This window comes from Heloderma suspectum, chromosome 1 (assembly GCF_057233095.1).
Source record: "Heloderma suspectum isolate Gila_16-S chromosome 1, 16-S_ref, whole genome shotgun sequence".
Lineage (NCBI taxonomy): Eukaryota > Metazoa > Chordata > Lepidosauria > Squamata > Helodermatidae > Heloderma > Heloderma suspectum.
Window position 1 is genome coordinate 219,100,278 of NC_139458.1, and position 24,799 is coordinate 219,125,076.

The following is a 24,799-nucleotide window of genomic DNA, read 5'->3' on the forward strand; positions in this document are numbered from 1 at the left end:
GCTTGTAGGATTTTGAGCATCACCTTGCTGGCATGTGAAATGAGCGCAATTGTGCGGTAGTTTGAACACTCTTTGGCGTTGCCCTTCTTTGGAATTGGAATGTAAACTGACCTTTTCCAGTCTTGTGGCCACTGTTGAGTGTTCCAGATTTGTTGGCATATTGAATGCACACTTTAACAGCATCATCTTTTAGGATTTTAAATAGCTCGGCTGGAATACTGTCATCTCCGCTAGCTTTGTTGTTACTAATGCTTCCTAAGGCCCACTTGACTTCATTCTCTAGGATGTCCGGCTCAAGTTCAGTGACCGCACTATCATGGCTATCAGGGACATTCAGATCTTTCCTGGATAGTTCTTCTGTGTATTCTTGCCACCTCTTCTTAATTTCATCTGCTTCTGTTAGGTCCCTGCCTTCTTTGTCCTTTATCATGCCCGTCTTTGCACAAAACGTTCCCTTGAGATCTCCAATTTTCTTGAAGAGATCTCTAGTCTTTCCCATTCTGTTGTTTTCCTCGATTTCTTTGCATTGTTCATTTAAGAAGGCCTTCTTGTCTCTCCTTGCTATTCTCTGGAACTCTGCATTCAGTTGGGTATATCTTCCCCTTTCTCCCTTGCTTTTCGCTTCCCTTCTTTCCTCAGCTACTTGTAAAGCCTCCTCAGACAGCCACTTGGCTTTCTTGCATTTCTTTTTCTTTGGGATGGATTTCGTTGCTGCCTCCTGAACAATGTTACGGACCTCCGTCCATAGTTCCTCAGGCACTCTGTCTATCAGGTCTAATCCCTGAAATCTATTCCTCACCTCCACTGTATATTCATCAGGGATATGATTTAGGTCATACCTGAACGGTTTAGTGGTTTTCCCGACGTTCTTCAATTTAAGCCGAAATTTTGCAAGAAGCAGCTCATGATCTGAGCCACAGTCAGCTCCAGGTCTTGTTTTTACTGACTGTATGGAGCTTCTCCATCTTTGGCTGCAAAGGACATAATCAATCTGATTTCGATATTGACCATCTGGTGACGTCCATGTGTAGAGTCGCCTCTTGTGCTGTTGGAAAAGAGTGTTTGCTATGATCAGCATGTTCTCTTGGCAAAACTCTATTAGCTTTTGTCCTGCTTCATTTTGTACACCAAGGCCATGCCTGCCTGTTATCCTGGTGATTTCTTAACTTCCTACTTTAGCATTCCAATCCCCTATGATGAAGAGGACATCTTTTTTTGGTGTTAGTTCTAGAAGGTGTTGTAGGTCTTCATAGAACCGATCAACCTCAGCTTCTTCGGCCTCAGTGGTTGGTGCATAGACTTGAATTACTGTGATGTTGAATGGTTTGCCTTGGATTCGTACTGAGATCATTCTATCATTTTTAAGATTGTACCCCAGTACTGCTTTTCCCACCCTTTTGTTGACTATGAGTGCTACTCCATTTCTTCTAAGGGATTCTTGCCCACAATAGTAGATATGATGGTCACCTGAATTAAATTCGCCCATGCCTGTCCATTTTAGTTCGCTGATTCCCAAGATGTCGATGTTCAATCTTGCCATCTCATGTTTGACCACCTCCAGCTTACCTTGATTCATTGACCTTACATTCCAGGTTCCTAAACAATATTGTTCTTTACAGCATCGGATTTTCTTTTCACCACCAGACACATCCACAGCTGAGTGTCCTTTCGGCTTTGGCCCAGCCGCTTCACTCTTTCTGGCGCTACTTGGAAATACCCTCTGCTCTTCCCCAGTAGCATATTGGACACCTTCCGACCTGAGGGTCTCATCTTCCGGCGTCATCTCTTTTAGCCTTGTGATACGTTCCATGGGGTTTTCTTGGCAAGAATACTGGAGTGGATTGCCATTTCCTTCTCCAGTGGACCACATTTTGTCGGAACTCTCTGCCATGACCTGTCCGTCTTGGGTGGCCCTGCACGGCATAGCTTATGGCTTCACTGAGTTACGCAAGCCCCTTTGCCACAACAAGGCAGTGATCCATGAAGGGGGATAAATTTGTACCATCTATATATACTAATAAAATTTTAAAAAGTTGATCTGGCTGGTCATCTTACCTCTAAAATAAAAAACTTTTGTTGGAGTTAAACAGGGATGTGTTTTGGCATCTTTTCTGTTTAACTTTTACATTAATGATATTATTAAAGAACTGGATGGTCTGCAGTTTGCCCCTGTTACAATTCTTGATTAAAAACTTTTACTACTAACCTATGCAGATGACCTAGTATTTGTATCTAGAACTCAGGTGGGACTAAGACAGCTTCTTGCTAAGTTTGGCTCATACTGTAAGATAAAAGCTTTGTCCATAAACACTAAGACACAGGATGTTGTGTTTGGGAAGCATCCTAAAAAGCATGTCTGGCATTTGGATGAATATATTATAAATCAAGTGAAAACATTGAAATATTTGGGATTGGTCTACTCAGAAATAGCTTCTTGGAACGTACAAATGTCAAATAGTAAACTGCAAGTCTTTAGATCACTAAAGCTATTCTGAAATTTGCTGTGTCTAAAGGAGGAAACTTGGTAAATCTTGCTCTATCTATTTAAAAGCCAAAACAATGGCCCAAGTCCTCTACAGGGCAGAGGTCTGGGGTACCTAGAAGGTGTCAGGTTTAGAACCCCCTCAGAATTACTTTCTAAGAGCTCTGTTGGGCCTACCTAAAGATGTGCTATCTGCCATGGTTAGGTTAGAGACCGATATGCTGAGTACTGAGAGCCAAATAGATAAAAGAATTTTATGTTATTGGTTTAAGGTGGAACATACGGATAACACTAGGCTACCCCAAAAAATGTTTGATCAAACTAACAGATTACCTGTTAAAAATTGGTTAACCATGCTGCCCAGCTTATGGTTAAATACGGTCTCTCATTGACCAAGCTTAAAAACCCCATCAGATATATAGAAAAATATTATTAAGAGAACTACAAGGGAGGTTGTTACTAAAAAGCACTTAAACTCTGTTTATATATCTACATGCACACCATTATATTTTAAACTTAGAGAGGCCCATGAACATGTAGATTATTTTACTGAAGTGACATTTGTACAACTCCAGAAAGCTTTTGCAGAGTTATAATTAAATACGATGGATACTGCTTATAGAGATGGGAGGCATAGGGGCATCCCAGCAAATGAGCATATTTGTATTGGTGGTTGTCCTGAGCCAGAGGATCTTGTCCATTATATTTTGCACTGTCCCTTATACAGTGACCCAAGGGAATGGTTTATGGTACCCTTAATTGAAAAATCCTTTTACCAGAGTCCTTTGGATATGATTTTCTATCTCCTAGTAGATATGGATAAATATGTGCCCTGGCGTGTAGCTCTCTTTGTCATTGCTGCCAAGAAGATCAGAAAGGAACGTATAGCAGAGATAGCCATCAATTTGCAAAGAAGATGACTGTATTTGATTCACACCATATCACTTATGGATCAGTGACAGATTATTTTTATATTTTTAAATTGTGTATATACGTGTTATATGTATTATGTGTAACTTTGGCATTTTTTGATTCTTTTTTTGGTGTGTGTATTTATACCATATTACTTATGGAGCAATGACAGATTATTTTTAAATTTTGTACATTATGTGTTATATTATAGTCAACCTTAGTATTTTTTGCTTTTTTTTCTCAGTGTGTGTATATATTTTATGCAAAGGCCATTGGCCAAAAGCAATAAAATTGGATTGGATTGGATTGGATTGGATTGGAGATGTGCTCATCAAATGATAAGTATGGGTTGTATGAATTGGTTCTATAAGAAAGAATAGCATGTAAGAGAATGTAGGATATATATGTGTGTGTGTGGTATGAAAGTCCTTTTGAATGTGTGCAATGTGGACAGTGTGAAATCATTAGGTGATTTATAAGGTAGTTGAAAACCCTTGTAACGTAATGGGTAGAAATATAAAATTTATTACCACTGTAAATGTCAGAAAGGTATAATTCTTTGACCTTAAAAGAAATATTTCTGTTATAATATCAAATACTAGATACACAGTAGTTTTCAGATCTGTGAAATGTCAAATATCAACTATATGAAACAAAAAAGGTTGTTTAGGCTACAATCCTATACACACTTACCTGAGAGTAAGTCCCATTGAATTCAATAGGACTTGCTTCAGAGTAGACATGCATAAGATTGCACTGTAACAAAAATTAGGATTAAACAAATACTATGAATGAATGAATACATACATACATACATACATTCAATCTATCCATTCATAAAAAGGTGTTGTTTTCATCTTGAATTTTCCACAGTTTGGACCAATTCATTTTTTGCCAATCAGATGTTAACTGCCCCCGATATATGCTGAATTTTGAATCCATGTACAAGCAGCCACTGAATTGTTTCAGTTCATGTACAGATTGCTGCTCACCATGCATCTACCTCTGTAAAACTTCCCAAAGTGAATCAAGTAGTTGTTAGTGGTGAATCTGGATGCATGGCAGATGACCATATTTCTGTGTGGACTCAAAGCTTAACTACCCACCTGGTAATCCCATCATGTGAAAAGGGCCACGTGAATCATCCTATGATAGCCTGTGTGGAGTTATGTGTTGTAGTTTCTGCTTGCTACCAGCAGGAGGCCCAGGTGCCACTGAGCAATAATGGAGGAGGAGGGGCTGTTTGCGTTCCACTGAGACCTGTAGTGGCCTGCAAAGGCCAAGAACATAATCCACCATTTTGATGTGTATATGAGGCTTATGCCAGGGCAGGTTGTTACAGGTCTTGCACAAGGACAGCATTATAATACCTTCAGCACCATGCTAATTGGGCCATCACCACCCTTTGCACAGTGGGGGCCACAGACCTTTTCTTCTTCTCTGGCACTCATTGGTCATGAGTGAAATAATCCTTAACCTGAATGTGAAAACTTTGCACAGGGATAATTCTGATTATTATTGTTATCATGAGTGTCTAAGAAAAGGCCTAGATTGGTTCAGTTTGAAACTATATATGGGCATAACCAAGGAATACTTTGGAAGCTTGGCTTCTTCTGTAGATACAGAGAAAATTAGTATTAACTTCTAAAGAGAGCAGAACTGCAGTCGTGGTGATTTGGAAATATATTTAATCCCTATTAGCCAAAAGGCTAATAATCTAAACTTCTTCCCTTAGTGTCCCCTTGCCTGTTGTTTTGGCAAGGCCAGGCTGAATAGGGAGAGAATTTTCTTATCCTGATGAGCAACTCAGCCCGTCTTCCCTGCTACCTACACAATAGACAGAGATAGAGGATGTACCTTTCTAAGCTATGCTTTGCCTAGAGCACAGGAGGGTTATGTTGTCAGCCAGCCCCCACTCTGGGCAGAAGTAGGCAGATGGCATGCCTATAAAAATATAAAACAAACAGGTAAACAACAGTCAGTTAAAAAAAGAGACTTTAAAACAACCGCAGCAGCTGACAAAATAGATTATATTGACAGGCCAAACGTCTGTCTAAATTTTAAAAGTATTTTTCCTGTTGTCAGGAGACCACCAAAGGAAGGGTCAATATAAACAGGTCTCCCTCGGAAAGAAATTGCAGACCATGGGTGCAGCCATTTTGACCTCACCCATACAACTTAGCTCTGACAGAAAACTTACTATAAAAATAAAATTAACTTCAACCTCATCTACTAGCTTTCCCTCCCGACTGGGGTGGGTGGGATATGGGGGACTTTATCTTTTTCCCTGATGAGGGAGCAGCTGTGAGGGCAAATTTGAAAACGAAATTTGTGCACCTCTTCCTCATCCACCGTTCCCCTGTTCCTGACTGTAGCTTCCAGCAGTTGCTTTTTGTTTTATATCATACATAATTATATTATGTCTGTCTGTCTGTCTGTCTGTTGATCTATCATTGCTTCTTGCTTATGCAGAGAGGCTGGAATTTGTGACATGCATATAGTATAAAGCTTCACATGACAGGTAAAGCAGTGATGGAGTTGTTGTTGTTGTTCAGTTGTTAAGTCGTGTCCGACCCTTTGTGACCCCATGGACCATAGCACGCCAGGCCTTCATGTCCTCCGCTCTCTCCTGGAGTGTGCTCAAGTTCATATTCATTGCATTGGTGATGCTATCTAGCCACCTCATCCTCTGTCGTCCCCTTCTTCTTTTGCCTTCAATCTTTCCCAGCATCAGGGTCTTTTCCAGTGAGTTTTCTCTTCTCATTAGGTGGCCAAAATATTTGAGCTTCAGCTTCACTTTCTGTCCTTCCAATGAGCACTCAGGGTTGATTTCCTTTAGGACTGACTGATTTGACCTTCTTGCAGTCCAGGGAAAACTCGTAAGAGTCTTCTCCAGCACCACAGTTCGAAAGCATCAATTCTTCGGCGCTCAGCCTTCCTTATAGTCCAGCTCTCACAGCCATATGTTACTACTGGGAAAACCATAGCTTTGATTATACGGACGTTTGTCGGCAAGGTGATGTCTCTGCTTCTTACTATGCTGTCTAGGTTTGCCATAGCTTTCCACCCAAGGAGCAAGCGTCTTTTAATTTCATGGCTACAGTCACCGTCTGTGGTGATCTTGGAGCCCAAGAAAGTAAAATCTGTCACTGCTTCCATTTCTGCACCTTCTATATGCCAGGAAGTGATGGGGCCAGATGCCATGGTCTTAGTTTTTTTAATGTTGAGTTTCAAACCAGCTTTTGCACTCTCCACTTTCACCCTCAACAAGAGGCTCTTTAGATCCTCTTTGCTTTCTGCCATTAGGTGGTAACGTCTGCGTATCTGAGGTTGTTGATAATTCTCCCAGCAATCTTAATTCCAACCTGTGATTCATCCATCCCAGCGTTTCTCATGATGTACTCTGCATATAAGTTAAATAAGCAGGGAGACAATGACAATATGCAGCCTTGTCGTACTCCTTTCCCAATTTTGAACCAATCAGTTGTTCCATGTCTGGTTCTTAGTGTTGCTTCTTGGCCCTGGTACAGGTTTCTCAGGAGACAGGTAAGGTGGTCTGGTACTCTCAACTCTGTAAGAATTTGCCACAGTTTGTTGTGATCCACATAATCAAAGGCTTTAGCGTAGTCAATGAAGCAGGAATAGACATTTTTTGGAATTCTCTTGCTTTCTCCATGATCCAGCGAATGCTGGCGATTTGGTCTCTAGTTTCTCTGCCTCTTCGAAACCCAGCTTGTACTTCCGGTCGTTCTCGGTTCACATACTGCTGAAGCCTAGCTTGTAGGATTTTGAGCATCACCATGCTGGCATGTGAAATGAGTGCAATTGTATGGTAGTTTGAACACTCTTTGGCATTGCCCTTCTTTGGAATTGGAATGTAAACTGACCTTTTCCAGTCTTGTGGCCACTGTTGAGTGTTCCAAATGTGTTGGCATATTGAGTGCAGCACTTTTAACAGCATGATTTTTTAGGATTTTAAATAGCTCAGCTGGAATATTGTCATCTCCACTAGCTTTGTTGTTAGTAATGCTTCCTAAGGCCCACTTGACTTCACTCTCTAGGATGTCCGGCTCAAGTTCAATGACTGCACTACCATGGCTATCAGGGACATTATGATCTTTCCTGGATAGTTCTTCTGTGTATTCTTTCCACCTCTTCTTAATCTCATCTGCTTCTGTTAGGTCCCTGCCTTCTTTGTCCCGTTCCCTTGAGATCTCCGATTTTCTTGAAGAGATCTCTAGTCTTTCCCATTCTGTTGTTTTCCTCGATTCCTTTGCATTGTTCATTTAAGAAGGCCTTCTTGTCTCTCCTTGCTGTTCTCTGGAAATCTGCATTCAGTTGGGTATATCTTCCCCTTTCTCCCTTGCTTTTCGCTTCCCTTCTTTCCTCAGCTACTTGTAAAGCCTCATCAGACAGCCACTTGGCTTTCTTGCATTTCTTTTTCTTTGGGATGGATTGAGTTGCTGCCTCCTGAACAATGTTACAGACCTCCGTCCATAGTTCCCCAGGAGCTCTGTCTATCAGGTCTAATCCCTGAAATCTATTCCTCACCTCCACTGTATATTCATAAGGGATATGATTTAGGTCATACCTGAATGGTTTAGTGGTTTTCCCTACGTTCTTCAATTTAAGCTGAAATTTTGCAAGAAGCAGCTCATGATCTGAGTCACAGTCAGCTCCAGGTCTTTTTTTTACTGACTGTATAGAGTTTCTCCATCTTTGGCTGCAAAGGACATAATCAATCTGATTTCGATATTGACCATCTGGTGACGTCCATGTGTAGAGTTGCCTCTTGTGCTGTTGGAAAAGAGTGTGTGCTATGATCAGCATGTTCTCTTGGCAGAACTCTATTAGCCTTTGTCCTGCTTCATTTTGTGCACCAAGACCATGCTTGCCTGTTATCCCGATAATTTCTTGACTTCCTACTTTAGCATTCCAATCCCCTATGATGAAAAGGACATCTTTTTTTGCTGTTAGTTCTAGAAGGTGTTGTAGGTCTTCATAGAACCGATCAACCTCAGCTTCTTTGGCCTCAGTGGTTGGGGCATAGACTTGAATTACTGTGATGTTGAATGGTTTGCCTTGGATTCGTACTGAGATCATTCTATCATTTTTGAGATTGTACCCCAGTACTGCTTTTCCCACCCTTTATTGACCATGAGTGCTACTCCATTTCTTCTAAGGGATTCTTGCACACAGTAGTAGATATGATGGTCACCTGAATTAAATTCGCCCATGCCTGTCCATTTTAGTTTGCTGATTCCCAAGATGTCAATGTTCAATCTTTCCATCTCACGTTTGACCACCTCCAGCTTACCTTGATTCATTGACCTTACATTCCAGGTTCCTAAACAATATTTTTCATTACAGCATTGGACTTTCTTTTCACCACCAGACACATCCACAGCTGAGTGTCCTTTTGGCTTTGGCTGAGCCGCTTCACTCTTTCTGGAGCTACTTGGAAATACCCTCTGCTCTTCCCCAGTAGTATATTGGACACCTTACAACCTGAGGGGCTCATCTTGCGGCGTCATCTCTTTTAGCCTTGTGATACGTTCCATGGGGTTTTCTTGGCAAGAATACTGGAGTGGGTTGCCATTTCCTTCTCCAGTGGACCACAATTTTGTTAGAACTCTCCACCATGACCTGTCCTTCTTGGGTGGCACTGCACAGCATAGCTTATGGCTTCACTAAGTTACGCAAGCCCCTTCGCCACAACAAGGCAGTGATCCATGAAGGGGAGTGATGGAGTAGGACATCCCTACATAGCCTCAGTGACTAATGAGTACTCAGACTTACATGCTGTAAGCCTTTGTGTATTTGAATTGTCTTTTTATCTGAATACATCTATTATACACTCTTGTCTGAATCAGGCAAGTGAAATTGAATGCATGCAACCATATCCTCCAGCATTTCATGGAAGAAAATAGGGACATTCTTGTGATAAAGTAAGTAGGCCTAAGGAGCTGAGTGGATAATAGTCAGGCCAACACAATCCAGAGTCAAATATGCTTCAGTTAGAAAGTGAGAACATAAAGTGCTTGCAAGCAGGTGATTATGCGTGACAAATGCAAGTTAGGCAAGCTATACACTATATAGCAAGACAAATGCATAATATAGAGAGGTATGCACTCTACTGCAGTTAGAGGACATTGGCCCCATTTTACAGCTGAAGAATACAGAGGCACAGCAGTAAGTTACTAGCCTTAGATCCATCAGTGAATTCCTAGCCATATTTCTTAAGCAAAAATAACAATTACTTATACATAACAATTTCCTCAGGGAAAGCTGAACTGGCGACAACTCTGTCATCTTTTCAGTGCCAGACGAAGACCTTTCTCTTCTCCTGGGCATTTGGATAGTTTTAATGGTCCGCCTGTTGTTGTTGTTGTTGTTGTTACATTTATTTATATCCCACCTTTTTCCCAATACTGGGACTTAAGGCAGCTTTACAACATTAAAACTTATACAATTAAAACCTATAAACAGAAATATAAATACAAGTGTACAAAAGTTAAAAATATAATTAAATCATCAATATTAAAATTGTAAAAATATCAAAACATTAAAAGACAACAAGAAAAATAGTATCCACCTGTCATGTTTTCACAGGTCCAGGCTAGTTATCCCCAAAGGCCTGCTAGAACAAAGAAGTTTTTACATGCCTGAAAGCATATCAAGGAGGGTGCCACTCTCGCCTCCCTGGGAAGGGAGTTCCAGAGCCTTGGGGCAGCCACCGAGAAGGCCCTCTCCCACGTTCCCACCAGGCATGCCTGTGATGGTGGCGGGATGGCGAGAAGGGCTTCCCCTGAAGATCTCAGGGCACGAGTAGGCTCATAGGGGAGAATAAGCTCTTTCAGATAACCTGGACCCGAGCCGTTTTATTGTTCATTCCTGTGCTGGATGAAGACTAGCTATATAGGTATCTTGGGATGGATATGTTCAGTAAATCTGTATGTTTGAAGGAATATATTATTCTATATTGTATTCTTTGTATTTTATCATTTTTTTGTAAATTGCCTTGGGACTCCTTTTGTTTGTGTGAAATGATATATAAATTTTAAAAACTAGATTAAAACTAAAACAATGAAGAATGTATCTGAACATATGAAGAGCTAACTTCTGGAATATTGGAAGAAAAGGATCTCTGAACATGTGCAGAGTACCTTTTGCTCACCAATTAAGAACTGGCATTCAGGAGCAGGCTGCCTCTAAGCACTTGTTTAGGCAGGAATATCAATATATTAAAGCCGAGCCCACAATCCTTTCCCTCCCCCCAAAATCCACTTCTGGTTTCGTCTCTCACCCTTTCCTCATTCCTGCCAAATCTTATACTTTTCCCACCATGTCAAATAACAGTTGAAGAAGGCACTTCTCCTTTTCTAATATTCATCTGGGTGGTTTTCATCAATAAATTAGAGAAGGAGGTGGAAGCCAGAAAGCATTCACCGCACCCAAACTCTTCCCATCCTTTCCACACCCACCCCACCATACACACATCCTTGGTATCCCTGGGAGAAGGAGAGAGAGCAGTTACCAGTAGAAACTGATTTGCACAGCCTTTACACAGAAGGCTTTTAAAAGGAAACTTTGGAGGGAAAAGCAACAAATCCACCCCAAAGAATATGTTTTATGCCCATTCCTTTTCTAGCCTTAGCAGCATAACTTAATGTTGGTGTCACCATAGCTTATGAGGTGTCACAGTTAAGGATGGAGAGATTGGGCAATTTCTGTTCTGTGTGACTTTGTTTTTTCTTTTCCCTTTTTGGTTTGTTCTGTTTCCCACTCAGATTGCGATTTATTTATTTTTAAAATGCACTCAAATTTGCAAAGAAAAAAACATTACTTACAGTTTTATGAGGTTGTCTGAGGGCTACCTTTAAAGCTTAATCATTTAGGGGTGTGTGTTTTTTACACCACAGGTAATACAGCTGTTCCAAGCAGTTAGAAAGCCTTGTTATTGCTGTGACCAGCACACTGGTGTTCCAGATGGCCATGGGAGGGAGGCAATGTGATGACATGCCATCCTTCCCAGAGACTTGTATAGATACGGTTGCCCATCATAGTCCTATGGGGGAAGCCATATCCTCACTCACCCATTCCTGGGAGGGCTGGCACATCATCATATCACTTCTCCCTCAGGGTCATTTGTGGCCACATTTGGAAGGCCCGTACACTGGTCATGGTGGCAGCAAAGCTTTCTAGCTGTTTGGACCACCTACTTGTCAGGTGTGGGGGAGAGATTCAAGATTTAAAGGTAGCCCTCATACCATCTCATGGAACTGTTAGCATTCAAACAATGTTTTTAAACTTCAGGAAATTGTGGACCGAGCCACATAACTATGTCCCGATTCACACAGTGGTCCAGGAAGTGTGGATCAAGTTACTTCATTACAAAATGCAGAGTGAACAAATTCCCCAAGTATCTCTAGTTCCAGATACAGAGCTATAGAGATCAATATGATTAAGTAATCTGCAGTGCTTATCCTAGACTTCAGTTTAGCTGCTATCAGTCTGCATGGTGAGAAAGAAAAGGAAAGACAAATCCTTGAAAACCAGGACATTTGGAGCTTGGATTTTTTCCCAGAATAGGGTTCTGAAAAATGTTGCAGTCCCAGCTGAAATGCAACCTGTTTAGACATTAAGGGAGCAATCCTGTGGCCACTAGACACTGTCCAGAGGACCATAGGATATGATGTTTCCAGGAACTGACCTCGGAGCCCGTACTCTGAGGTCGGATCCCGGAAAACCGACCTCCCCCGACATCCGCACTGCCTTGGAGGCAGCGTGGAGGAGCCCCGTCCTCCACCCTCGGAAGAGGAGCGCAGAGTGACTGAAAAGGGGCATTCTGGTGGGCATTCCGGGGTGAGGAGAGTGGAGCTGCATGTACGACATATCCAATGTGTCATACAGCAGCCTTCTCTGCCGGCGCGCCCCCCCCCCCCGCGGTTAGACAGCTGAAAATGGTTGTCTAGTGGAAAATAGCAGGGCAGAAGAGGTGTGGAGGGAACAATCCCCCCCATGCCTCTTCTGCCTTGCTTTGGATAGGCGGTCGCCTCCGAGTTCGGAGGCGGCCGTCTATCTTGATAGGACTGCACCCTAATTCTCCCTTCCTCTACTACACACAGTGAGATTGGGAGTGGTTCTTGAGCCTGTTCAATATCCAAAGTGAGGGATAATAGTAATAGCCAAACTAGATGGCATCTATCTGCAGGATCAGGGCCCTGTCCACTGGAAATGGGACATGACATCTTTTTCTGCCTCTAAAGATGAACAAACTAATAAAGGTGACCTTGAAAAAGAAAACACATTTAATTTTCATATTAATTTAAACATTTGAATTGGCAGATTAATACTGTATTTTCAAATTAATTTAGAAATACTTTCTTGTATAAACCGTTGCAATTTAACAGAACTTGCCAAGTGGCAAGTTCCATGTCACATTCTTTCTGAATGTGTACAGAACACAGCAGCGATTTTAACCATCTGTGAAAAAGCTGCCATGCAACAGAAACCTGGGAATTGCTAACAATAATGATGAATGTTAATCCCAAACAAGCTAGAGATAAGAACTGTTACAAAAGCAGTCTTAGTTTCAAGTTGGTCATGCTAAAATTGCATTTGGGAACAGTTGTTTTCCTTTGATTGCAAAAGAAAGTTTATCGTTTCAGGGGTGTTAAGAGCACTTCAACATTAATAATAATAATAATAATAATTAACAATAATAATTGAAAAGAGGCATAGGTCACACAATAGAAATTATTGTCTGTTAAATAATCTCTATAATTTGCTTCACAATGTTCTTTTGTTTGCTCATTTCGTTTCACATTTGAACACCCCATCTGACTATTCTGAAATTTTAGACTATTCCAAGCATCAGCAGGCAGAACTTGATTAATTTTGTTAATAATCACTGAGCTAACTGTCACTGAATGCAGACAGAACTGCAGTTGTCTGGCCTTTTTGAACTGGGATTTAGTCAAATACTCATCTTTAATAGAGTTCACCCTCTAGTGGTCTGCAAGGTTTGCAAATTGTGGAACAATAACATGGGCCACTGTGTGTTGAACCACAACAAATACAGTACTAAAATCTTACTGTTGTATATTTCAGCACCAAAACACAAAACAAAACAAAATAAATATAGCCTCACCTCTACTATTGGGATAGGATTGCATCACTTTTATCACCATAATAAGGTATGTGCAATCCAAAGAAGACCACCTACTAATCACCATGTTCTGTGAACGTTATTGCAATCACTCACTTGGCTCACTCTTATATAACAATGCAGGAGTTATTTGCAGTTGCCTAATAAAAGCCTTGTAAATTATTGCAAAAATTTAACAACATAATTTTTTTGGCTCTTGATACTTTGTTTTAAACTATTCCAGGACCTGAATTACACAGACTCCGTTAGATAATTGGGAGGATTTCAGCTAGCTGTTAACTGATTATTCCCCCAACTTTGAATAAACTTGTGTCTTTTTTTTTAATGTTTAATGTCATCTGGAAGTCAATGGAACATAGATGCTGCATATTCCCAAGTAGGTATGCTGAGAATCATAGCTGTGACCAAGTTACCATTAGACTGACATGCATTTTAATGCAAATATATTAATTGCCTCCTGGAATTTGCATTGTTTAGCCTCTCTGTTTACAATCCAAATTATTAATTATCATATACTGCATATTTAACATTCCTTTTGCACATGTGTGAATTTGTATTCATGTTCTAAAGTATATTAAAAGATTCATAATTTTTCAGTAGGTACATCAGTTCACCAGATACCAAATAAAAATGATAACAATGGCTTCTGTACTGTTGTCTAATCCTGAGACTCAATCCTTCTGCAAAGGGAGGAGGGAAAGAATGCTCATATCACATGTGACATGGCCTCTTACCATAGTTTTACTTGAATCTAGAAGGTCTTTTGTATTGGAAATAATTAGACCCTATGAACAAAGATGAAGCAAAACTTTTTACAATGCTGAGTCGCTGAAAGGAAGGCAAGGGCACCTAATTAATGTTACACATATGGCACTCTTTGAGGGATGAATGTGATTTCTTTTTTCAAGAGGCAACCCAACCATACTTGTGTCACCAACCCGACTGCTAATTAAATGGTATTCACTTCTGGTTGTACGATTCTTGAGCAGCTTTAGCATTTCGTAGGAGCACTGTAATTAAAATAGATGTGGGGGAGGGGGAAACCCTGTGACTTGTACATTCTGTATTACATTCTAGTGGCAAGAGCTTATTTTCTCTGATATGCTATACATGTTTTTTTTTTTTTTTTTTACCAACTAGCCTTCCTACAGATTATTACAAAACATTTTGAGGAAAAATAGCTGCTGATTTTATAAAAAAAAAGCCAAGATGTTTGAAAAAAAGACTAGAGAAAAGCAGGGGGCTGATAATGTTCCACATCCATGCATCCATACTGAGGATAGTGAGATGTGCCCAGGCTGAAAAAGCTTAAAGGAGGCCAAGTCATTTTTATTTGGATGCAGATGTATATAAATTGAATTGTTTATTTTTTTAAAAAAAATCTTCAAATAGAAAAAAAACAGTAATTTATAAAGACTATAAAATATTTAATAATAGAAGACATGTATTATTAATTGCAAACAAAATGACCTAAGAGAAGGAGCCCTGCCCCCAAACTGATAATCCAAGCTGTCACACTCAACATCTGAGGAATAGGATGGGTATGCTTCTCAAAGCCCACCCACCTCTCAACCAGGGGCAAGCCTGGTCATGGGATTTGGGCAGTCCTCTCTTCCACATGCCTCCTCTGCCTGTCTTGTAGATATCAAGAGAATTTATGCTGGGTTGGGGGGGACAGGACATCTCTGGGAAATCTGAGAAATTTATAAAATGTATCACGAGGGCCTCAAGTAAAGGTTGGTTGTATTCTGCAGTTGTGAATGGTTATGGTGGGATGGTGGGTTTAGCATTCTGACACATTGGTATTAGGAGGAAGCTTTTTCCTTATGATTGGTTTCTAGCAGAAGTAACAACAACAACAAAAACAGCAACAACAACGACTATAATAATTTTAGTATTTTTTGTCATTCTGCCATTTTTATAGTTGTTCGTATTTTATAAATATTATATTATGATGGTCAATGTGGAACTTCTCTCCTGAAGTTCTTTTGATTCCATTTTTTACCCCCTATTTCCTCCTTTTTCTCCCCACAGCTTGGCTTTACATCCAAGGAAAGACATCGTTGTTACTGGAAGTGATGATCGCCTGTGGAAAATGTGGGCCTTTCCTAATGGCAACATCATCATGAAGGGTGAAGGTCATACTGATTGGCTTTCTGGGTGCTGCTTCCATCCAAGGTTAGTAAAAACAGTGTTGTGAACCAGCACTAATTCCTTCTGGGAAAGTGCTTGTTTGCTTTGCCTGTCCTAGCTGGCCTGCTTTGATGACTTTCTATTCTGCCTGGACCCCTCTACTCTCTGCTGAATTTCCAAACATGTAGATAAATGTTCCTTTGGCTTTCGCTGTGTTGACTTAAGATTGATTGCTTTCAGTATTTTGTACATCTCAAAGTTTTGTCACACGCTTGTGCATCTAGCCAAGTGTAATAAGCTTTTCAGCTCTCACCTTGCTCAGTCCTTCTGTGCTTATCACAAGGACAAACTAGGTGCATGTTTAAAATCATTTATAAATACTGTAATTTATTTCTTGTTTTAATGTTTATTTATTTGTTTATTTATCCCATTGGTATTTATTTTCCCCCCTTGACTACCTGTAGAACAAGTATGTTGACTTTTCCCTCCATAGTATATTAGACTGTCATTTAAGACACTGACATAGTCCAATCATTAATTGTATTTAATTATCATTATGAATGAGAAGTAATATAATCACCTTGCGAACAGAATGTAACAGTGTTTTCCTAAGACATATGTTATAAAACCCAATTATTTTTAATGTGTACATATAACTAAAGACAACTTCACATGTCCTTTCTGACAGATTACTTGCACAGTTAGCTGGGCATGTGAACTGTCTATTAGCATAAGTGTGTACCATCAGAGAGGTAACTCGTACAATATTTTAGGGAAGGAGCACTGAATAGTAATTTCCACATTCAGTATTATACTGAAGTCTGAACTGGACATTACTAGCTGTTTGTGTTTACTCAGTTTGGGTCTATTTCTGTCTCTCTGTCTCTCTCTCTCTCTCTCTCACACACACACACACACACGCACACGCACGCACACACGCTGATGGCAATGGAAGATTCCTATGCTCTGTCTTTGTCCACTCTTTCCCCACCATTCTTCTTCTCCCACTCAGCTGTCGTCCTCTCCCACTTGCCTGTTACTTTTGGCCTGCTTCTTTGATGGTAGCTTCTGCTTGTGCCCATTGATTGTCATGGCCTAGGAAATCCTGTGACAAATTCTTGCAGAAACTCCTCTTTTTTACTTGTCCATTGGAACAGCAGGCAGAATCATACAATGACTGGGTTCACAAACACAATAACCCATACTCAAGATTGAATGTGGCTTGTTGTTGTGAGTTGCCTTTGAATCATGGGTTGTTGTGTTGTGTGAAGCCAACCACATTAACAAACCATGGTTTGTTAACCAGGAACAACCCACAGTTTACAACCCAACAACAAACCATAGGTCCTCTTCATGGGTTGTTAGTGGTTAACCAACCATGGTTTGTTAGCGTAGCTGGGTTCACACAACACAACAACTCACAGTTCAGCTACAACCCACAGTTCAACAACAATGTTCATACTCAACCTTGAGTGTGGGTTGTTGTGTTGTGTGACCCCAGCCATTATCTGCTACTGCTACAGACTTTCATTTCATCCATGAGTTCTTGTGTGCAATGGCAGCTTGCCAGTGAGTCTTTCTTCTCTGCAGCTCCATTGACCCTTCATGTCACTGGTGGATAGGAAGAACCAGTGGTTGGTACTGCTAGAGTATCACTGCACCTCACTGATTCTGGTGCCTGGTGGTAAGTCCTTGCCAACTCCATCGTTCAGAAGCAGAGCACATGCTTTTCCTGTGGAATGTCCCAGTTTTCCTCAGCATGTCCAGTTAAAACCATTCGGTGATGGGAAAGTTCTCTGCCTGAGACTGTAACTAGTCAGAGCAGATGATACTGGAACAGATGGACCAATGTCTGACTCATGTGTAAGGCAGCTTCATATGCTTCACTGAACAGGCAGCAGGAAGACACAATAGTAGCTGCTACCACCCTTGCTGTGTTGCTTGCCACCAGCATTGAGAAATTCCAGAGACTGCAGGTTTTTAGTGGTGGTTGCAGCAGTGGGATATGCTGCTTCTATATGGAGAAGGAGCAGGCAAGGTCAGAGGGAGCCTATATCCAGGCTATACTTCCTGGAAGATGGGATGTTGGCAAGGGACAGGTTGCACCTCACAAAGGCTGGGAAGAATGTGTTTGGCCATAACATGAAGAACATTTTTCAGGACTCAGGAGGGCTTTAAACTGAATGCTACAGGGAAGGGAGACGTAGAGTTGGGGGTAACAATGGCTCATGCACCGCTAGGGATGTACGAAAGTCACTTACCTTTTCGCGGATGTGATTCGCGGTGTGGGGGGGAGGTGCTCCGTCCCTCACCCCGGAATCCTCAATGGGGGAGGCGATCCGGTCCTCCCCCCCAGAATCCTGCCCGGCCGGTTCTGCTCCGCGGCGGCTCTGCGGAGCAGCCAAACGGGGCCATCCGCAGCCGGAGTTCTGCCTGCGGACAGGCTGCTGCGGACACAAATGTAAAAGACAGAGGAAAGAAAGTACAGGCTGAAGTACTTTTAGAAAGTACTTTTAGTAAAAGACAGAGGAACGAAAGTACAGGCTGAAGGGGCAGGATTGCAGCTTGAGATCGATAGGCAGATGGTCAAGGAAGACCTAATTACTTTGAATGAGTTCAGATTTCCAGGGCCAGATGAACTGCACCCCAGAGTAATAAAGGAACTGGCAGAAGAACCCTCAGAACCACTATCTATTATCTTTGAGTAATCATGGAGGACGGGTGAAATGCCAGATGACTGGAGGAAGGCTAATGTTGTCCCTATCTTCAAAAAGGGTATACAGGAGGAACATGGGAACTACAGACCAGTCAGTCTGACATCAATCCCTGGGAGAATTCTGGAGCAGACTATAAAGCAATCCCTCTGTAACCACCTTGAAAACAATGCAGTGATTACTCGAAGCCAACATGGATTTATCAAGATCAAATCCTGCCAGATGAAACTGATCTCATTTTTTGATCAGGTAACCTCCCTTGTGGACTGTGGGAATGGTGTGGACATAATATACCTCAACTTCAGCAGAGCTTTCGACCAAGTGCCCCATGATATCCTGATGAGCAAACTAGTTCAAAGTGGGCTAGATGAAACAACGATCCGGTGGATCCACAGTTGGCTACAGAATCAGACTCAAAGAGTGCTTATCAATGGGATCGTCTCAAACTGGGGAGAGGTAACGAGCGGGGTACCGCAGGGCTGAGTCCTGGGCCCAGTGCTCTTCAACATTTTTATTATTGACTTGGAGGAGGAGGTGCAGGGAATGCTGATCAAATTTGCAGATGACACCAAATTGGGCAGAATAGCTAACACTTTGGAAGACAGAAACAAAATTCAAAATGATCTGGATAGATTGGAGCGCTGGGCAGAAAACAACAGAATGACATTTAATAGGGATAAATGCCAAGTTCTGCACCTAGGAAAAAGAAACCAAATGCACAGTTGCAAGATGGGGGATACATGGCTCAACAACACTACAAGCGAGAAGGATCTTGGAATTGTTGTCGATCACAAGCTGAATATGAGCCAACAATGTGATGTGGCTGCAAAAAAGGCAAATGCTGTTTTGGGCTGCATTCATAGAAGCATAGCTTCCAAATCCCGGGAAGTACTAGTTCCCCTCTACTCAGCACTGGTTAGGCCTCATCTGGAGTACTGTGTCCAGTTCTGGGCACCGCACTTAAAGAAGGATGCAGACAAACTGGAGAGGGTTCAGAGGAGGGCAACAAAGATGATCAGGGGACTGGAAACAAAGCCCTATGAGGAGAGACTGAAAGAACTGGGCATGTTTAGCCTTGAGAAGGGAAGACTGGGGGGAGATAGGATAGCACTCTTCAAGTACTTGAAAGGTTGTCACAGAGAGGAAGGCCAGGATCTCTTCGTGATCCTCCCACAGTGCAGGACATGGAATAATGGGCTCAAATGACAGGAAGCCAGATTCCGGCTGAACATCAGGAAAAACTTCCTGACTGTTAGAGCAATATGAGAATGGAACCAATTACCTAGGGAGGTGGTGGGCTCTCCCACACTGGAGGCGTTCAAGACAAGGCTGGACAGCCATCTGTCAGGGATGCTCTGACTTGGATTCCTGTACTGAGCTGGGGGTTGGACTCAATGGTCTTGTGGGCCCCTTCCAACCCTACTATTCTGTGATTCTATGATTCTATGTTATAGCAAGCCATCCTTGTTCCCCCACCACAGCACACCTGATACCTCCTTCCTCAGCCATCCTGTGGCTATATCCTCCTGCACAGTACTTTCCTGGGCCTTGTAATTAGAATTTCTCTGTTAACTATAGGCTGCTTGGGGATTATCTTTTAGTGGTAGGGGACAGATTTAATGTTTCATCCCCACTCCATACACACTATTTTCCCACAAGATCAGAAGGTGCGGCTTCAACCAGTGGTGAAGATCCTCTGCCCTGTGACACCACCCTACCATTTGTTTCATGTTGAGAACAACACAGCTTCTGTGAGGGAATGGTATGGTCAGGGAAGGGTGTGAGAAAACTCTCACACAGGACCTAGGATCACATGCTGTGGTGCACTGTAGGTAGGAAGTGTAGTGAAGTAGAAGAACAAGGGAGGCTGATGGCTTGAATACTGAGTGTGGTGATGGACCAAAGGTGAAGCAGCTGAAAGAAGGAGGACATGTTAGGCAGTAAGGACCTAAGTAGAAGGGTGGGTGAAGGAGAGAGAACCCCAAGAAAACAGGGGAAGACACTAGGAAAAGAGGAGTAGAGAAAAGGAAGGAAACTGGTGAGAAACATCTCCCATGGCCAAATGGCAGGAAGGGTTAGGTTGCTATTTATTGACAAACTTGAGAGCTTTGAGTGCTGGAGGACTGTGAGCACTGGAACAATGAATCCACAGTGGCAGGGAGGATATGTGTGCTATATTTCACACGTATAATTTGAACTAATCAACCAAACCTTTGGCCCAGTTCTCATTAAGGTGGTAGAACTATTTCTGAGTGGTACCACTTCATACTGCAGGTGGGGGCTATCATAATGTTAATTTTATTAAAAACACACACACTATAATCCTGCATATAGAAAACTAGTATGGCAGGGAGAAGGCTGGACTGGAAGCCTTTCCCTTGACATCTAGTTTTCCATGTGCAGAATTTTTTTTTAATATGGAAGAACATTTCATCATGTTAAATCCCTACCTTCAGTGTGAAGTGATAAACCCTGGACACAGATTTACCACCTCAGTGAGAACTAGGTGGGATGCTACAGGCCTATAGCCTGTTTGCTTTTTTTAATTCAGGAAGTTTGGTACATATATGCATGTCTATTGAAATAGTCTGGTTGCTTAACGCAGTGTAGTTCCTACTGCCCTTATGGACATCAAAGTCATTTCTGGAATGATTGGGGGGGGGGGGCAATTAGAAGAGCACACAATCATTTGTAGAGGTGCTAGGCATACTAATATGATTTTGATCATGTATTGTTACCATGGCATCCAGTGACTCGGCCTCCAAGGATTTCTCATTAGTCTTTGACCAGCACACAGTTTTCAAAAAGCTTCCTTTTTTCTCATTCAGTTATTGAAATTAAAATAAGCCAGTCTGAATTTATTCTCACTGTATGGTGCTGGAAGAATAGAAAAAGGCTGCTGCTATATTTGTCTGCCATTTGTCTGCCATTGCACCATTTGAATCCACAGAGTTTCTCCAGCTTAGAGTTCTACTAAAAATGGTGCATTTAATATTATTCAGATACTGACATTATGTTTTGGTTGCAAAGGTTTCATTATAAGTGATTGAGTAGTAGCTTAGTGGACATTCTAACAAGGACTGGAGAGAAATAATGGTTAGGTAGATACAGATGTTTTTGCAGAAGTTCACAACAAATCGGGTGAAGCTGACCCCATGCTACACTCTAACATGCTGTCTACTCAGAACTCTTTATTTTTCATGTTGGCACCCTATTTCACTGTACTGATTACTTTATCATCATCATCATCATCTGGGCATGTTTAGCCTTGAGAAGAGAAGACTGAGGGGAGATATGATAGCGCTCTTCACGTACTTGAAAGGTTGTCACAGAGAGGAAGGCCAGGATCTCTTCTCGATCATCCCAGAATGCAGGACACACGGAATAATGGGCTCAAGTTACAGGGAGCCAGATTCTGGCTGAACATCAGGAAAAACCTCCTGACTGTCAGAGCAATACGACAATGGAACCAACTACCTAGGGAGGTGGTGGGCTCTCCCACACTGGAGGCGTTCAAGACAAGGCTGGACAGCCACCTGTCAGGGATGCTTTGACTTAGATTCCTACATTGAGCATTGGACTCAGTGGTCTTATAGGCCCCTTCCAACCTTACTATTTTATGATTCTATGATCGTCGTCGTCGTCATCATCAAATTCCCACGGCACTATGAGGTAGATTGTCCTGAGAAGCTGAGCAGGGATTTGAACTTCATTCTTCAGTACTCATGTCCAACAGTCTCTCTGCTGCACCACACTGGTGTAAACTGATTAACATGTCATTCTTACTCTCTGTTCTGGAGAAAAAGCTGCATCATCAATGGCCATTACACTCCACAGAGCCCCTGTGTGAACAGCTCCTGAGTGAGTGTGAAGAAATGCCATGTATATATTAGTTGTTCTGTAATGTTTACTTCCCCTTCATGGATCACTGCCTTGTTGTGGCGAAGGGGCTTGCGTAACTCAGTGAAGCCATAAGCTATGCCGTGCAGGGCCACCCAAGACGGACAGGTCATGGCCGAGAGTTCTGACAAAATGTGGTCCACTGGAGAAGGAAATGGCAATTAGTTAATTAGTGGTGAAATCCAAACCTTCCGTTGATGAGAGTCTGGAACGTGTATCAATATGTATGGACTTTTAGAACAAAGATGGCATCAAATTTTTAGTCCAGAGGGCCAGATTGGGACCCCAGGAGGACTTCTCAAATACCTCCCTTAAGCTGAATTCCCGATGTATGAAGCTGCCTTATACTGTATCAGATCACTGGTCCATTTAGTTTAGAAATGTATGGCAGTTTTCCTCAGTGTCTCAGGCAGAAGTTTTACCTTACATTGCTACCCAAGATCTTTTTAACTAGAGATGCCAGGATTGAACCTCCATGCAAAACATAGACTGTACCACAGCACTATGGAGTTTAGTCCCTCCTCAGTCTTGCTAATAAAGGGAAACCCAGCCATCACTTGAGATCGATAGCTATAAACTTGGCTATAGGTTTTTCCAGACTGGATTTGCTATTTCACAGTTACGACACACTGTAACTCATTAATGTATTGTAGGCCCTTTTTTGTTTTAATTTTTTAAAAAAAATTGTAAGGAGCTGTGATGGCCGATATTGGTAGAAAGATGAGATAGAAATGTTTTAAATAAAAAAATATTATAGAACATTTGGAATAACATAGTCACTATCTTAATTGATTTCTAGGGGCTGTTATTTTAGATTCGTATAACCAGTAATTCTAAGATTGAATTTCTGTTGTCTGAAGGGATATGATGCAGAAACCATGTTGAAACTAAGCAGATCTGGGTTTGGTTAGTCTAGCTAAGGGACCCCCTCAGGAACCCTCTCAAGGCAGTGTAACTATGCAGTGGGATATAAATCTGAATAAATATAGATACACATATGCGTGGTTTGCCGAGTTCCAACTTGTGTATAGCAAAAAGTGTGACATTTTGATTTATCCAGGATAATTAACATATAATATCACTAGCCTTTCTGTTCCTTCCTTGATATCTAAAGCTCTAGAATCCATCTACTCAGACAGTAAGCTAGGTTGTATTTTTAAACAGATACCTCAACAGCACACCAAATCAATCTTCTTGACAATGATAATGCCCTCATAAATCAATGCCAGGTGAGGGGAAAAAATGCTTCTGAGGACTCCAGAAGTCAAACTGTTTTTTTAAAGGCTTTTTTTGTTTATATATAGTGTCAGGCAACCTGATTCTTAGTGGCCACTTCAGTTGCCCATGGCAGGCGAGTCAGAGCAATCAAAATCATTTACTTTGCCATCTTAGATTCAGGATTATGCTGGGGCCACTCCGATTGCCCATAGGATCCCAGACAAAGGTCCATCAGGGTCCACCCAGTCCATTTCCAGCCTCTTCACAAAACTTCCTTCTTGTCCCTGACTAGAATGGAGAGGACAATCCTTTATTCTTTAATACACCAAATGGAGAATATCTGTGCTTCTTTGGGAATGCTATTCTGTACTGACAAGAGCTACAGCCATTGCTCAGTAGTAGAGTGCATGTTTTGCATGCAAAGGGTCCCAAGTTCAATCCCTGGCATCTTCAGGGAGAAATGCCCAACTGAAACCCTAGAGAACTGTTCGCAGTCAGTTTAGACAATACTAAGCTGGATGGACCAGTGGTCTGGCTCAGTATAAGGCACCTCCCTACTTTTAAAAGAGATCTGTTTGTCCTTAATATTTGAATAATATATTATTTTACTGGAAGAATACTGGAATAGAGGAATTATCCTAATACTTAATCTTTTCCTCGACTTCAAAAGGCAGATTTTAAGCTTGGTGAGTCATTTGTACTGAAAGTATTTTTACAGCTTAGGAGGTTTAGTGGTCAAGATTGCCCTGTCAAACTCATGACTCAAGAGCCTCCTCAAAAGGCAGCCTGAAGTAACATTTTTAAGCTCTAGTTAAGTAAAACACATTTATCTATATTGAAACTGTGAAAAAGCATTGACTTGTGTGATTTGACCTTGCTGTTTTAAGTCGCTGTTATTCCACAGGGCCTTCAGTAAATGTGTTTGATATGGAGACAACAGTAAGTTCAGAAGTCCTGTCTTAGAGAAGATTATCCTGTTCTGTCAAACAAGGCACTTTGCCTTGGAGGCTTTGCTTAGTACTGTGCAAGGTTAAGACTACTATTTGCAATGGTAAAGTATGTGTTTAACTTCTACATACTTGAAATGTGTCTTAATAGAGGAGCTAGTGACTACAACCCCTTCATGGATCACTGCCTTGTTGTGGTGAAGGGGCCTGCGTAACTCAGTGAAGACATAAACTATGCTGTGCAGGGCCAACCAAGATGGACAGGTCATGGCGGAGAGTTCCGACAAAATGTTGTCCACTGGAGAAGGAAATGGCAACCCAC

At 41.6% G+C, this 24,799-nt stretch overlaps 1 protein-coding gene across 2 annotated transcripts in view; it reads left to right on the forward strand.

Moving 5' to 3' along the window:
• The window catches only part of SPAG16 (sperm associated antigen 16), a 775,737-nt gene that overhangs the window by 400,279 nt on the left and 350,659 nt on the right, over positions 1-24,799 (forward strand). For both annotated transcript variants that reach the window (XM_084819345.1, XM_084819334.1), the window contains exon 11: positions 15,600-15,743. In XM_084819345.1, coding sequence (XP_084675471.1) covers positions 15,600-15,743 — 144 coding nt within the window. The remainder of the gene's footprint in view (positions 1-15,599; positions 15,744-24,799) is intronic.